General features: G+C 36.7%; 1 protein-coding gene across 2 annotated transcripts in view; it reads left to right on the top strand.

Moving 5' to 3' along the window:
- The first annotated feature begins 646 nt into the window (after nt 1–646).
- The window catches only part of LOC149556496 (monodehydroascorbate reductase, seedling isozyme-like), a 76,872-nt gene continuing 60,463 nt past the window's right edge, over nt 647–17,055 (top strand). The window contains exons 1-4 of one of the 2 annotated variants that reach the window (XM_089830813.1): nt 647–788; nt 887–969; nt 3,144–3,215; nt 4,939–4,990. In XM_089830813.1, coding sequence (XP_089686939.1) covers nt 919–969; nt 3,144–3,215; nt 4,939–4,990 — 175 coding nt within the window. In that variant the 5' untranslated portion in view covers nt 647–788; nt 887–918. Of the gene's footprint in view, nt 789–878; nt 970–3,143; nt 3,216–4,938; nt 4,991–17,055 lie in introns of those variants that run through there. The other variant, XM_089830812.1, reaches the window with a different exon arrangement.

The following is a 17,055-nucleotide window of genomic DNA, read 5'->3' as shown; positions in this document are numbered from 1 at the left end:
AAAATGCTCATTGATTGGTTCACACAAATATTGATTAATTGGAAAGAGGTGAATGTAATAGTATATGTACAATAATATATCTTGAAAATGCCTACTTTGTTGAATAACACATGGAGGAACATTTTAATTATCTTGGATTAGGGTGCATCCCATCCTATGAAGTCAAAAAAAGTTTTCTACAGAATCACAATCTTCTCCTCAAAAGTTACACCCCTACCTTTTAGAATGCAAAGTTGAGCAGTGGAAAAGATGGGGGGCTAGAAATTGCCCCACTACCTAAGACTTTTCTTGTGCCACTTGTCACTCATATAACAATTTCCAATTTTTATCAATAATTGTTTTAACTCCACTACAAAATAGACCTCTCACTTCAAAATAATTCTAAAAAAATCTCTTGAGTGCTCACTAAATTTTTTTAAGAAGCCCCTTTCCATAAGACGGCACCTTAGTAATTTTTTTCATATTTAATACTTCAATTAAAAATTTGAATAGTTGTTACCAGCTCCCCTAAATGTGGGGGACGTGCTGGAACACGTTTATCCACATAACAGGAATATGGATTCTCCACACAATTCGAGCCAGATGAGGATTGAACCCTCCCGCCGGAATTTAATTTAATGGTATCGTAGGGTCCAGATGGCCCAATAGGAGACTAATTGTAGAGATTCCGCAGTATAGTGTGAATGGGGGGTCTTCGGCGAGTCTGGGATTAGTTGATTGTGGAATACTCCCAGCCAAGCTTTCATTAAAAACTCATAAAATAGACGCCTCTTTGGAATAGTGCAAAGGTTTTTGACTTTTTGCAATTTCCTCTTTATGTTATTCCATTCTTCCGCTCAAATTCGACTATTAAGGCGGTTCTCGTCTTTGTCCTCTGCAATTTCAGTTCGTTCAATTGCACATTCTTCTTGGATCACCATGGCGGAGGCTTCTTACAAGTATATTATTTTGGGTGGAGGCGTAGCAGCTGTAAGTTGAAAAATCTGAGCTCATGCATTTGCTTTTGTATGATGCATTTGGTTGATCCGATTTTTCGATTTATCCTTCCAAGGGGGAAAAAGGCTTTTTAAGAAATGTAATTAATAAAAGCCATGCCTAGTTTTAGGTTCGTACCAGTATTGATCTTCATCTAGTGGTAGTTGATGACATCGATCGGTTAAATTTGAGTAGAATTTTCCTCTTACAAAACATGGAGCAGAAATGAGGTTACTTATGAAACTTGGACCTGCCTCTGAGATGACTTGGTTGATAACAGATACCCAACACCACATTTCCTAGACACTGGTAAACGAACTAAAAAGAATTGACGGGTTCTGGGATATCATAGTAAATATATGGTCACACACTAAGAGGGTCCGATCAATTGGTGGGCATTTGGATTAGGTCTATAGTAGTTTATAAGGACTGTAATATCGGATCGGTAGAGTTGAAACCCTGGTGACATTCTTATAGACAAAACTGAAAGAGATGTGACTCATCAATGCTCTGGACAAACCAAGATGCAAGCCCGAGCTTGTCTTTTTTTGTGTTATGGGTTTGGTAAACGGGCCAAAAAAAAGGTGGATGTGTTGCAAATTACAGTGGCATTCATTACTTGTTAATATGGGTTTTTGAACAAAGACCAAAACAGTTTCTTCGATCAGATGCTCCCTTTCCCGTTTATTTGTTGACACTTGACTTGTGAAATCGCCTAGTCTTACTATTTTGTAAAGCCAGTGAGAACTGTGGAATGGATAGAGGATTCAGAGGGCCCATTATTTTTCTGACAAGTTTGCAATGGCGTTTGGATTGGAACCGGAGTTTATCTTATATGGCCCCAATTTTTTTGGAGTAATTATTGCTTTCAACACTTTTTAGTTAAGGTTGCAGTGAAAATCTGTGGACTTGTTTGATAGCTTACTGGCAATCCAATTAGCTTCATGGACATTTAGGACTAATTGTTGGTAAACATTAATAAGGATATTGGCAGTTTCAGATTGGATCGTGCCTGTTAGGTGTAGGCAAGATTATAATTGATAGTTCGCGACTAGTATAATGGGTAGTATCGATTATCACCGCAGGCGAACAATAATTTTAAAGGAGATTTTGGACCAACTATTGCCAAAAAGTAATGAACAGTGCAAATTTTTAGACTTGGTCAATCTAAAAATTGATCATAGAAGGTGACATTTAAGCTTACGTGGTTTGTTGGACAAATTTCGAGAAGAGCTAGATAGAGAACACTGCCGAGCTAGTTTTTATTTCATTGTAGTTCCTGGGAAGGATGCTACCCTTTGGGGTTTAAGCAGGTCTTGCAAACAAGAAAACACGAGTGTGGCCCAGTCTAGATCAACATAAAGATGCATAAGATGTACGGTTCATCAATTTGACAAGAAATGTGAATTGATATGATCTGACTGAAGTGGCATTGTTTTAAAAGGGAATTTGGAAAAGTCTTATAATGCAGTACTTTAGTTAGGCCTGAGGATTTCCAATTCTATGACCAACATGCTTATTTCAGTTGGGAAGAGAAAATTTTATTCTAGTTGGATAAAAGTTTATTATATTTACATAGCCAGCAGAAAAGAGATGAGAAGATAGATGCAGTGATCTTGCTTGACAATGGATTTAGTATCTGAACAATTTTGTTTAACAAGCTACACCTGCCTGATATTCTTTTTTTGGTAGGTTAGTTGCAGAGCTCATTTTTATGTATGAAACTATATTTGGTGCAAAAAATTGTTCTGGCGAGTGTGCTCACAGTGACCAGTGTAGTACTTTGAAAGAAGAAGAGAACTAGGGATATGCCATTATTTCCTTGCCCTTTTGCATGCGTGTAAGGTGCAAGGCTTCATAATTGTAGTGCATTATAGACTCTAGAGTAATTTTTTGTGCCAAGGAAGAAACTAGAGAGATTATAAACTAGTTTTATTAACTTAAAGTTGGTCATTAAATCTGTGGAGATTAAATTGTATCATAGTTTTACAGTTATTGACAGTTTCATTTACGTGCAATGTCATACTTATCGAGCTAACGTGCAATGCCATACTTAGCTAGCTAGGTGATTAATAGGGCAATTCATTGGCAGCTTCTTTTTCGTTCTTCATGTCCATGCATAATTTGAATAATCAAGGAACTAACGACTTTTCTGGACTGAATTGTAGGGTTATGCTGCAAGAGAGTTTGTCAAGCTGGGGCTTAAATCTGGGGAGCTTGCCATCATTTCAAAAGAAGCTGTATGTTCTTCATTCATATTCTGAAAGCTGCTGATGTATTATGGTTGTTTTTTTCCTTGTAAGAACACGTTTTTATTAGATAAAAATGTTGTGGTTCAAATTGTTCTGAACAAACAATAAAAACAACATTTTAGTTTTAGCGAGAGGTGGAACTTAAGTGATGTCATGATTGTGGTGATTATCGAATATCAGTTTTAGCGAGAGGTGAAACTTAAGTGATGTCATGATGATGGCGATTATCAAATGTCAGTATAATTTATCCTTGCATTCATTGACATCTAGCTTTTACTTTAAAATGTTTGTTTCTAATTTTAAAATATTTTAATTTTTAAAATTGTTTAACCATCGTATAATTATTTATTTCATAAAATCAAACACACTAGTGCACGCATACCCACACCCACACATACACATGCATACCCTGGTCAGTCCTAGCTATTACCCTGGATTAAAGACTGCGATCTATGAAGCTGCAACCTCTGGGGCCATGAGATATTTCTAGTCAATCAAATCCACTTGTAATAATTAAGGACTCGGGCCATGGGTCTGATGCAAATTACTTCTATATATTTTCAGGCAATAATAGTTGAAACTTATATCGCAGTTGCCTTAGTTATCTGTAAAACAGACTATGGTTTATTTTTTGCTATTATCAGTTGATAATTGATTCAATGATTTTAGCTCCTTGACTGTTGAATGAACCGTTCAATTGCCCTTACAAGCTTGATTCAGATCCTTTATGGATTGTAATTGACGGCACCTTTATGGTTTGATATCCTAGTAGAGACCAATGCTGATAGTGATATAGTTGAATGACTCATGAGAGACTCTGATCCCGAAGCTTGACCATCAGGACCTGCAGTCTTCTAGTGTAGCTCTAGTACTTAGACTGTTTAAATTTTGGAATTTTGTACTTAGTTTGTAGGTTAACATTTTACAAGTTAAGTTATGCATTAAGTATTGCACATGTGCATTATAGTGTAATCAGCAATGTTAACATAAATGGAGAAACTTATATTTTAAAATTTGTAATCGAACTCTTATTTTATTTCGTCTCTATATCTTTATGCTATTAAGATTTCTTTAAATTTTTAAAATCATTGCTTTCTCTCTCTGACACTTCTCCCTCACGCTCTGTTTTCCCCCTTTTTATTCTCCATTCTTAGAAAAAATCTAAATACTTTGTATCGCTAATTTTTTCCTCAAACGACTTTTCCTGCTATGTTTTGTGGCGCATTTTCTTGGGATAACTTTCAACGCATTTTTTTATTATATTTTCTTCGGTCTGAGCGTAGAAGAAAAAGTGAGTTGAAAGTACATATTACTTTAGACCATCCCATGCTTTGGTCTTGCAAATGATATATTATACATGTGCTTTTCTTCTGTTAGGGAGCTCTTAGAATAAAGCTCTACCAGGTCGTTTGGTTATAATGGTGTAATGCATGAATGTGTCAGTGACTTTCCCTCTTTTGATTGTTGAAAGCATTTGTTTCTAAGGGTGCACTGCACGGGGTCCTGGTTTGATTGTTACAACGAGGAGAAACTTTGGATGCTTATGGTCTGGAGTTAACAACGAATTGAAATACTTTATAGGAAATTGTAGGGTTTTAACTTTTCTTATGTTGTTGGACAAACATGGAGGAGTATTTCAATTTTGTAAAGTTGTTGCTTATAAATAATTAGATTAGATTAATGATGGAAACATTCTCCTTTGCTTCTACAGGTAGCACCATATGAGCGACCTGCTCTTAGCAAGGCATATCTCTTTCCAGAAGGTACGACATTTAGATAGAATTCATGCAGAGAAGAGTAGCGTTCACTTAATCATCATACACATGAAAGTTAACATATTATTCTTGTATTTACAGTAGCTGTTTGTTTGATCTTTGTCATCAATAAAAGAAATAGGCTTTCTGATATTTTTAAAGTGCATTTAGGGATCAAATTGTTCAAGAGCTGTATGATTGGTATGTAATTGAGCCATAAAGTAGTGGCCTCAGCTAATATCTTGAAAATTTCAGATTCTTTCTGTGTGACCTGGAGGACCTGTAACTATATGGCATTAGTTGCATTTGAAAGAGCAAAGCTGTCCATAAGTAAATCACAAATATGACAATCGACAGTCTTAATAACCATTATGGATTTTTCTGTGCAAATCAGATACTTTACTCCTTGACAATATTATGATTTGTATATGTTGTTTCCCAATTAAAGCGTGGAAACTGTGTGTGTTGGGCATCTCTTGTTCTGCTTCTCAGATCGTTAGTTCTATCCCTTCCAATCGATGGTCCCTAATATTGGTGCTCACGGTGCTCCACTCTTATGATTCCTCTTATAAATTTAAGATTACTAGATTCTGTTTTTCTTTTCCGCTTATGCCATCCATGCAGGCATTTATTGCTTTAGCTCATTATGATACGGGTTATTTTGGTGGTGTGCATTTTGGATCGATTGTTTCAAGTTTAAGACCATCTTGATTAGAACTGTGCTTGAGAGTTTCGCTCGTAAGTAAAGTAATTGAGCGATTTCCGTAAATGCATGTTGTTTCAAAACATTATAGATGTGTCGGTATTTTGAACTATTTATGTATTTCTTTGTATTCCTCTTTATAATTTTATGGTAAAGATGTATAACTTTAGCAGGGTAGTCTTTGAAGTTCTTAAATTGTTGGTGCTGCTCTTGATGAAGTTCATAATGGGTTTCCTTGAATTACAGATGACAAGACAATTATCGTTGTTGAAATTATATCTGTGTTCATCTTTCTTGTTTGCGGCATTCACTCTTCTCCTATTATAGGCCCTCTTTAGCTACAATCTTGGGCTTTTCTACTCAAAATGTGATGTTTGGCTCTTTTCGAGTGTAATGTAGGAGCCCATTGTAAGCACAGTTATATGAATTATCAAGGAGTCTTGTTTGGCTCTAACCTGCATATCTCTGCCTGCTTAGGATTTCTCACATGAACAACCATTGCTATCTATGTCTTCCATTAGTTTTGGATCAACTGGGTTCTATGCTGTTACTGGCATGCCTTGTAGTATGTTTTGAGAGGTAATTGTTTCTTATCTCGTATCCCTTTTGAATCCTTGCCATCATTTTGATGTGCCTCCTACATAAGGGATATCAAACTTGGGTCTTACCTGACACCATTTTGTGTTTGACCACACATTCTTTGGCTGGCTGGACAAAATTATTTCTCTATTGTCTCTCTCTGTATTTTTTTTTGTGTGGGGGGGGGGCGGGGGGCGGCGTGAACAAAAATTGTAACCCATTTCTTGTACACAATGTTTGATGGTTACGGTGGTGGGGGCTTTCTTTTAAGTATAGATTTATGCTTGAAAATTTTCTATTTCCCCTGTGAATTGGATTTGTATTAAGAAATTGTTGAGGCAGTCATGTAACTGGCCGATGTTGATATCTCAGTTTTATAGGGCAATTCAAATTTGTGTAATCAACAAATCTTTCCTTCCATTCAGTTCAAGGAGACAAAAGTCTAACGCTTTCTTCTCAAAATCCTCCATAAACAAGGTGGCAAGAATGGTTGATAGAGGTGACCCTGTGGCAACCTGCTGTTTGCTCTTAGAATTTACCTTGTGTAAAGAAAAGTGAACCTTACATATAGCTCCACCAATGTCAGCTTCAAGGTCTGTAGCGCTCTTAAGAAGCTTTGTAGCCTTGCTTATGTGGGTGTCTGTGTAAAGTGACAGCACTTAAGAACTTAGGTGCAAGTATGTTCCCACTTTCTGATCTCCGCGTTCTGATACAAAGAACATTAAATCTTCTATGAAAGATAATAAGTAGGTCACTCCCGGTGTTACACTTCTGCATTTGTAAAGGGATTCCATTATCCTGCATTTGTGGTATCTGTAAATTCTCGGTCTGATGGGTATGCTCGCTAAAGCCTAAGTCCCACTTTCTATCGTAATATTTATTAAAGAAGTTTTAACAGCTTTTGTTACATCCTTCATTACGTTGCCCTTTGGGTACTTAGAGGTTTTCTTGTGGGTACTACTAGTCGTGAGGCGTTCATACATTTTTGAACCATAGTCATTATTATTTTAAAGAATTGCACCGATGCTTTTACCTGAAATAAGAATTATAATTTTTTAGAAAGATCTCCCAGGCTAAGAACCTCCACCCCCAAGATATTTCTTTTGGGGATCAAGCTCTCCCAAATGCTTGAACAATCTGAAGCTGTAATTAGAATTTTTTATTTTTTATTAAGAGGAATTGAAATACTTTACGGAAATTCTTTGGAGTAGAGTAATTGAGTGATTTCCATAAATGCATGTTGTTTCAAAACATTATAGACGTGTTACTTTACTTACGAGCGAAACTCTCTGTATTTTTTTGTTTTGGGGGGGGGGGAAACAAAAATTGTAACCCATTTCTTGTACATAATGTTTGATAGTTACGGTGGTGGGGGCTTTCTTTTAAGTAGATTTACGCTTGAAAATTTTCTATTTCCCCTGTGAATTGGATTTTTATTAAGAAATTGTTGAGGCAGTCATGAAACTGGCCGATGTTGATATCTCAGTTTTATAGGGCAATTCAAATTTGTGTAATCAACAAACCTTTCCTTCCATTCAGTTCAAGGAGACAAAAGTCTAGTGCTTTCTTCTCAAAATCCTCCATAAACGAGGTGGCAAGAATGGTTGATAGAGGTGACTCCGTCGCAACCTGCTGTTTTCTCTTAGAATTTACCTTGTGTAAAGAAAAGTGAACCTTACATATAGCTCCACCAAATTGTCAGCTTCAAGGTCTGTAACGCTCTTAAGAACCTTTGTAGCCTTGCTTATGGGGGTGTTTGTGTAAAGTGACAGCACTTAAGAACTTAGATGCAAGTATGTTCCCACTTTCTGATCTCCACGTTCTGCTACAAAGAACATTAAATCTTCTACGAAAGATAATAAGTAGGTCACTCCCGGTGTTACACTTCTGCATTTGTAAAGGGATTCCATTATCCTGCATTTGTGGTATCTGTAAATTCTCGGTCTGATGGGTATGCTCGCTAAAGCCTAAGATCCACTTTCTATCATAATATTTATTAAATAAGTTTTAATAGCTTTTGTTACATCCTTCATTACGTTGCCCCTGGGGTACTTAGAGGTTTTCTTGTAGGTACTACTAGTTGTGAGGCGTTCATACATTTTTGAACCATAGTCATTATTATTTGAAAGAACTGCACCGATGCTTTTACCTGAAATAAGAATTATAATTGTTTAGAAAGATCTCCCAGGTCAAGAACCTCCACCACCAAGATATTTCTTTTGGGGATCAAGCTCTCCCAAATGCTTGAACAATCTGATCCAGTATACGAAGGGCCTAAACCCTTTCCACAGATGTTCTTAATACCATAGTTGGAAAACTCGCCAAAGGCAAAAACTCACCAAGCCCCCCAAAAGTTTAATCAGGAAAAACTCGGCGATTTAAAAAAAAAACTCGAGAACCTAAAAAACCACTGAAATTTAATTAAAAATACATTTATTTTGCAAAATTTAATGAGAAGATGCATCTAATAAGTTAATTAAAGACAATACAAAAGAAACAAACAGAGTTTAGATATATATAAATGCATAGTGCGTACAAAATTGCATTCTCATGCGAAATGCTCATGGTAGGAAGCAAAATAGTAAATCATTTCAATCTGTCAAACTAGAAGTAAATACTAAAAGTCTAAATACATCAATACAATGTCAATGACTCAATCACATTTTCCTCTTTCCACTTGCACTAGCAGGAAAGCGAGGGGGTCTAGTCCTAGAAGAAGTGCCCCGCATTGGGATAGCGCGTGAGCTGCGTGACTGTGAACTTTGTGGCTGTGCCCCCTCGCTCGACGTCCCTACTGACTGGCTCGGCGTTTTAGAAGAGGATGCATCTCCTCCTAATGGTAATGCCTGATCCTCGCTTGAATCATCCTCGTCCTCATCCTCAATGTCATCCATAGTGAATTGAAAATCAGCGTCAGCCTCCCCCTCCATGGACTGCCTCTCCAAATCAGCGATCTCATCTGGTGCAAACAATGGACCTGGCTCCTGTGCTGTCCAATCAGAATAAGGATCTATCTCATCTAGATCAAGTGGACCAGGTACTTCTAAGAGCTGTGCCTTTTTTATGCACAACTTAAGATTATAGTGCACATAAACAAGGTCATTAAGCGGTTTTTGAGTCATTCTGTTTCTTTTCTTTGTGTGGATGGACTCAAATAAGCTCCAATTGCGCTCACAATGGGATGAGCTACAAGGTTGGGATAGGACTCTGAGATCAAATTTCCTTAAATTGGGGGTATTGCCACCCCAACTTGCCCACCAAGCATCTGCAAAACAAAATAAAAAAAGTTATAAAGCAATAAAAAAAATCAAAATCACAACTTATCAATTAGCAAAAGTTTTAAAGTTTGACGCTTTACCTGGTGCTTGAGTAAATCTTGCTCTCTTTGCTAGCATAGAAGAGAACAAAGGACCCCTCGATTCCACATAGATTTGTTGTTCGGTCACAATAAGGTCTCTCTCCTCTTCACTTGATATCATTCTCTCAATGCATTTAGAGAGACCTTCCATGACCTCTCCATTAGGATTTGAGTAGGAATCATCAGCCCTAAAACAAATAGAAATGATATCAAGTCTTACTACACAACCTTAAAAAGTAAAGTAAAATAAAGTCTTAGTGAAATCCCAACTTCAAGGGCAATCAATTATCGTGATTCATAGTACCTGAATTTGGGATTGAGGAAGTAGCCTGTTGCATGAATAGGTTGGTGGAGCATATTGTTCCACCTCCTATCAATTATTTCCCAAATGGGGTCAAATCTGAGAATGTCCCCATGATAGTAACTTCTAACAGCCTCTTTCGCCCTATCCATGGCTTCATAAAGACCTCCCATTGGGGATTGTTGCCCATCACATATGTGCAAGACTAGAACCAGGGGCAGAGACATCTACATTTGAAATTTGAAAAATACAAATTAGTTAATAACATAGTAAGTTATGAATTGATAAGGAAACTTGAATAAACTAAAAATATAATGTTTTGATTTTTGAAGTTACCTCCACAATCTCCTTAGCCTTTGCAAAAAAGCTATCATCAAAGACTATCCGTGCCACAGCCTCTCCTTCGGGCTTCTTTGAGTGAGGTGAAGCAACCCAATCAGCACACACAAACATTTGCTTCAAAGCCAATATGTATTCAATAATACTTTGCAATGTCAAGAAGACCATTGCAAACCTTGTCATAGCAGGTCTCATCAAATCTTTGCCTTTAGTGGCTTTTCTCATCAAACTGAGAACCCATGGGTGATTATCAAGGTTGCACGGGTACGCGTACCCAGACCCCTGGTACACGTACCAGGTACTGGTACGCGTATCCCGTACCGGGTACGGACTAGGGCACGTTTCCTAAATTGTGAAACGCCACGTCAGCTTTTGAAAAGGTAGAGGTGGAATAATTGGTCGTGCTGGAAAGTTGAAATAAAGTGTAACCTAAAATGCGGCGTTATATTACCAAAACGCGGCATTAAACACTCTCCATCCACGAGCAGGTCAAAGAGGAGGTTAAAGGTTGAACGCAGGTCGAAGACAACGTTGAACGCAGCCGCAAGTCAAAGAAAGTCGAAAAACGGAAGGCAAAGACAGTTTCACGCGTTTTTCTCAGACGCCACGCGTTTTTCTCAGACGCCACGCAAAGTTCAAACGCTTCACCCCATTTTCTACAACCTCAGACTCGGCGCTCGCACAGAGGTATTTTAATTTTTTATTTTGCTGATGAAAAGTTCTGCTCGCGTTTACAAAACACAATATTATTTTTCAACGTTTTTAAATTTTGTTTGAGTTTTATTTTAAACTTTTAAGTTTTAAAGTTTTCACTTTTAGTTTTAACTTTTAACAAAGTTTAATATTTTAATATAATAATATATGATGGAAATACATAACTATAGTAAATACTAAACTTAAAGTTTAAAGTCTTAAACCAAATAAAATTAATAAATATTTTTAAATTTCAATATTTATACATTTTATAACTTTATTGAAATTAATTTTTAAATGTTATTGTTTAACTTTAGTATTTATTTAATTTTTAATTTTTTATATAATTTAAAATTGATAAAATTTAGTTAAAGTATTATTTTATTGATTTAATTAAATTAATTTATCCTTTAGTAGTTTACTATTTAGTATTTTGACTTGTAACAATACACGATCATCTTAAATTTTAAAAAATTTAAATTATAATATCAGTATGGATTTTTAAAATTTTAAATAGATGTTTACAATTTAAATAATCGTTTAAATTTTAAAGTGAAATTTATTTTAGAATATAAAGCAATATAAAGCAACTTTAAGTCTTTAATTCTTTTTTATTTGCTATACAATATCTTCTCAACAGTTCGACAGTAATTATTGAATTTTTTAAAAAAAATTTCAGGTAGAATGTCAGGTGGAGGAAAGCAAGCATTGTATCCTTTGTGGAAGTATGTTGATCGTGTTCGAGGGCCGAAGGGTTCAGGTGGATCAGCCGAGGTCACATGCAAGCTTTGCCCTTTGAAATGGAAAGGTTCTTACACGAGAGTGAAGGCTCACTTCCTTCACATATCTGGGGTAGGTGTTGATCCTTGTACAAATGAGGTGGAACGATATGATCTTATAAGGGAGCAAGAAAGGGCTGAAGGGAAAGTTGCTAAGAAGAGCTCTCATGCTTCAACAACAGGGCATGTACAGAGTCAACATGGAGATTCAGAAGTAGATGTCTCAACTACAGATGTAGCCCGCAAGAGACAACACATTGGCAGCTCAAATCCCATTGAAGAATTGTTTGATGTGATCGGTCGAGATGCTGTTGATGCAGCAATTGCACGATTCTTTTATGCAAATGGAATTGCATTTAATGTTTCTCGCTCCCCTTTCTACATTGAGATGGTCCAAGCTATCCTTCATGCACCAACAGGGTATAAACCACCTGGATATGAAAAGCTTCGCACTACTTTACTTGATAAAGAGAAAAGTCGATTAGATGAACAAACTACACCACTGAAAAGAGTGTGGGTTACAGAGGGATGCAGTATTGTGATGGATGGGTGGACAGATGCTAGAAATCGTCCATTACTTAACATCATGGTAACATGCAGCAAAGGGCCTTATTTTTTGAAGGCAATAGACTGTTCAGGGCAAGAAAAAAATGCAGAATTTCTACACACCCAGCTATGTGAGGGCATTGAGGAGGTGGGGGCTACACATGTGGTCCAAGTTGTTACTGATGCTGCCCCTGTTTGTAAAGCAGCAGGTATGTTGGTGCAAAAAAAGTACAAGCATATATTTTGGACACCCTGTTGTGTGCATTCGTTGAATAATTCACTCAAAGACATTGGCAAGTTTCAATGGATTACAGATCTCATAGAGAAGGGGAGAAAAATACAAATGTTTATATGCAATCACCACCACACACAAGCCATCTATCGTAAATTTGCCAAGGTGGAGCTACTCAAACCTGCTGATACACGTTTTGCTTCTTACTTCATTCTTCTTGACCGCCTTTGTGAAGTCAAGGGAGCTTTGTGTTCCACAGTTGTTAGTGAAGCATGGACAGCTTGGAGACAATCTACTTCGGATACTGCTGTTGAGGTGCGAGGTATGATTCTTGATGAGCATTTTTGGGCTGATGTGAAATTTGTTGTGGAGTTTATTAAGCCCATATGTGAGCTGATCAGATATGCAGATTCAGATAAGGCATGTTTGGGAGAAATTTATGAAGCAATAGATTCCATGTGTGAAAAAGTGAAGACAATAACTGATATAAAAGACCCTTCTCTATATCCTTTGATAGAGGAGAAGTTACATGGAAGATGGAATAAGCTTAACACACCTCTTCATTGTGCTGCGTATGCTCTTAATCCTAAATGGCATGATATACAAGTGACTGGGAAGAGGGCTCCACATCAGGATAGAGAGGTAATGAAAGGATTTTGGGCTGCAATAAAAAAGATCTATGGCCGAGGTGAGGATGCTGCAATTATAAGGAGTCAATGGAATAAGTTTTCACGTGGGAAAGGTAAGTTTGGTTCTGTGGAAGCTTTATATGATATGAAATTAAAGATAGACCCTATAGAGTGGTGGTGGAACCATGGAGGTGAAGCTCCTGAATTGCAATCATTTGCCATAAGATTGCTCTCACAAGTAGCTAGCTCTTCATCTTGTGAGAGAAATTGGAGTACTTATGGGTTCATCCATTCACTATTGAGAAACCGTTTGGGGTCAAAGAAAGCAGAGAAATTGGTGTACATTCACAGCTCACTTCGTCTCCTCTCTCGTCTAGATCCTGGATACAATGATGGTCCTTCATCAAAATGGGATCAAATCTCACCTGATGGAGAACTTGCTGCCCTTGTGGATGGAGAGGTTGAAGTAGATGGCCTTATTGACTTGCCTATTATTATTCTACCAGCAGAGGAACCTGAGCTCGAGAGTGATGATTATTTGGACAGCATCATAACTGAGGACCTTGATATGGATGATGAAGACATAGAAGACTAGAAAATAGATTAAGATGTCTGATTTTTGTTTTAGTTTTTTGTTTGCATATCAGCTTGCTGTTTATCAAGCTTATTTCGATATGTAATCAGTTTGAGACTTTGGTACAATGCTGATTAACAATAGATTATAATCTATAAAGTCATAAACTTTTTCTGATTTTCACTGTTTAAACTTTTAAGTTTAAACTAGAAGTTTATCATTTCTAATATCAATATGTCCTATCTATATGATTTATCATTATGAAGTTATTGTTCGTATTTAAAATTTGTCTTCTCTGTTAAGTATCTTTATCATTATGAAGTTATTACTGTTATTGTTTGTATTTAAAGTTTGTCTTCTCTGTTAAGTATCTAGACTCTAAAGTTCAAAACTTTAAACTTTTAAACATTCAGCAGTAGTATATATTATAAATTTATGCAGATACAGGCTGCTACAACACTTCCTTTTCTATCCTTAAATTTGTTCAGCCCAGTATGAACGAAACCATTAGATTGCTTCAGAGTTTGGACCCTCATATCTCCTTTCCTAACCTTGCTCAAACTGGTATGACTTAGATTTCAGGTATTTTTGATTGCTGTGGCATATATCAGAACTGTTGCAGACTGTTATAAACCCTCCTGGACATGTACAGCCAGCTTATAGACTCATGAGACTCACCTCAGCATGTATGGCCTCTCTGATTTTCTCAGCCAGTATGGCATCTTGTTCTTAATATCAATGTTGAGTGAGTACTTCTTCAAACAGCAGAGCAATTCCCAGAGCCTTCAATCACAATCTTCAGCATACTATCACAGTTTCATATATTAAAATTTATAACTTTAAACTTTAAACATTTTTGGATTTCTTGTTTTGGATGCTCAATGTCATGACTCATGACTGATATTTTGATTTTCAGATTTTCTATAAGATAATTATATATATATATAAAATATTAAAATTAGACATACACACGTACCCCCGTCCCCTGTTTTGAAAAATACCCGTACCCGTACCCGTACCCGTACCCGTTCCCGTTCCCGTACCCACGTACCCATGCAACCTTGGTGATTATAGATATATTTTGTGACTCGCCTAGCATCTTCCACAACTGGACTCACCCAATCAAATTTTTCTATGTCCTCCAAAAGAAGGTCAAGGACATGTGCTGCACAAGGTGACCAAAAAAGTGTGGGATGCCTCTTTTGGAGGATTCTACCTAAAAGATTAGCAAAAAATCAATAATCAGTAACAAACTTTCCATATTTAGTATTTACAAATTATATCAAATATAAATTGAATAATACCATAGCATTGCATTTATGATTCATATTGATAAGAATAAAAAAAATTAAATTTACCTGCTGCCAAATATGCTGCTGCATTATCCGTGATTATTTGCACCACATTCTCTATTCCCACCTCCATGACAACATTCTCCAACATTAAAGCCAATGTGGCTGCATTTTTCACTTTGTTGGAGGCATCGACAGATTTCCAAAACACCACATCATCTTTGCAAGCAACCAAGAAATTAATAATGGTTCTACTTCTTCCATCTGTCCACCCATCAGATAAAATGGTGCAGCCATACTTCTTCCACTCTTTCTTTTGGTCTTCTATCAATAATGTTGCCCTACCAACTGCTTTGTCATGCAACCTACAAAATTTAGGTGTAATATTAAATAAAGTGTAAGTGTTAGTAAAAAATAGGAAATAAGTTATAACAATTAAGATTTAAAAATATAACAATGAACTAAAGTGAATCACAATTATTTACAATTACTAAAATTTAAATAGTAAAATACTAACCTTCCACTCATATCCTTGCGATTAGGCCGCTTGTGCCCTTTACCTGATATTGTTATTGCATTGACCATATTGACCCAATAGGGACTATTAGCGGCATTCATTGAGATATTGTTGAAAAATCAAAAATCAGATGCTGCAATATCAGTTTGCTCATGCACCTCCTTAAATCATGCAGTGCCCTCTAATGATGGCTGTGCTCTAGGTGTGTTCTTGGGCACAAAATAACCCCCTATCCTTGATGGGGATCCGGATGGTGATGAAGAAGTAGGAGATGTAGAAGAAGCGGAACCGGTAAAAGAGAAATTTTGTTTGTGGATCCGTGGGCCACGAAGAGATCCTGGTATGTTCTCAAGTGCTTCTTCTTCCTCTTGCATATCAAAAGGAGCTCCTTCAGATTCAGCTATGGCTGCCCTAATATCTAATTTTGCCCTCCCCCTATTCAATTTTTTCTCTTCAGCAGCTGCAAGTAGGGCATTGATGAATCTTTTTTCTTCATCAGTTACCTTGAGACAAGGATTTGAATCATGTTTCTTTATGCTTGCAAGGTGGTATTTGAGGCGGTTTATGCCTCTAGAAATAATTCTCTCACATGGAATGCATATCACTTTTCCAACATCATTTGGAGCTTCATAGGCAAACCGCCATGTCTTATCTCTTGCATTGTTACGCCGAGTGCCTATATATCCAGAAGGGCATGGTGTTTGTGGCCACTCTTCTTGCGGATTTGTCATTTTTTTTAATGCTTGACCGCTGCCCTACACATAAATTTATTGAAAAATGAATAAACAAAGTTAGAACTTAGAAGCTAGGGTTTCAAATGATTCAAACTTCAAAGTTCAAACTTCAACCATATCCTTAGCAAACAACAAACTTCAACCATATCCTTAGAAGCTATAGGGTTTCAAATGATTCAAACTTCAAACTTCAACCATATCCTTAGAAGCTAGGGTTTCAAATGATTCAAAAAGATTTTAAATGATTTGAAAACATTTACAAACAACAACAAAAACAAAAGAACATTTGTTATAAAACTATAAAAAGTTTTCAAACTATGATAAGATGAACATATCTGCAAAGAAATTTATCTTCTAAAATCGGTTAGAATCCTCTACAATCCACTCAAATCCGCTTTGAATCACTTGCAATCAGCCAAGAATGCCTCCAAACCTTCTTATCTTCACTCCTCAAGGCTCTAAACAATGCAAACACAAGAAAGAATGAGAAAAAACACACTCACTGCCGCTTTAACCCGTCACAGGCCGCGGGCAAAACCTTCACTAGTAAATCGCGAGTTTTTAATAAAAACTTGCCGAGTTTTTGCTGATTACTCGGCGAGTTTTTACTAGACTGCCGAGTTTTTAAATTGTCGAGTTAACTGGTGAAAAACTTGCCGAGCTAGGAAACTCGACGAGTTTTCCATCTATGCTTAATACTACTCAAAAGCTTCTTGTAGAAAGAATGGCCTTTGGGGTGAAATTTCTCATACACAGGTGTTGTCTATTAATTATATCCTCTTATTTTTTATTTCTTTA

This window comes from Cupressus sempervirens, chromosome 5 (genome assembly GCF_028749045.1).
Source record: "Cupressus sempervirens isolate cs-2001-9-10 chromosome 5, ASM2874904v1, whole genome shotgun sequence".
Classification (NCBI taxonomy): Eukaryota; Viridiplantae; Streptophyta; class Pinopsida; order Cupressales; family Cupressaceae; genus Cupressus; species Cupressus sempervirens.
The sequence above is the reverse complement of the archived record's forward strand: the minus strand, read 5'-3'. Positions and strand labels throughout refer to the sequence as shown.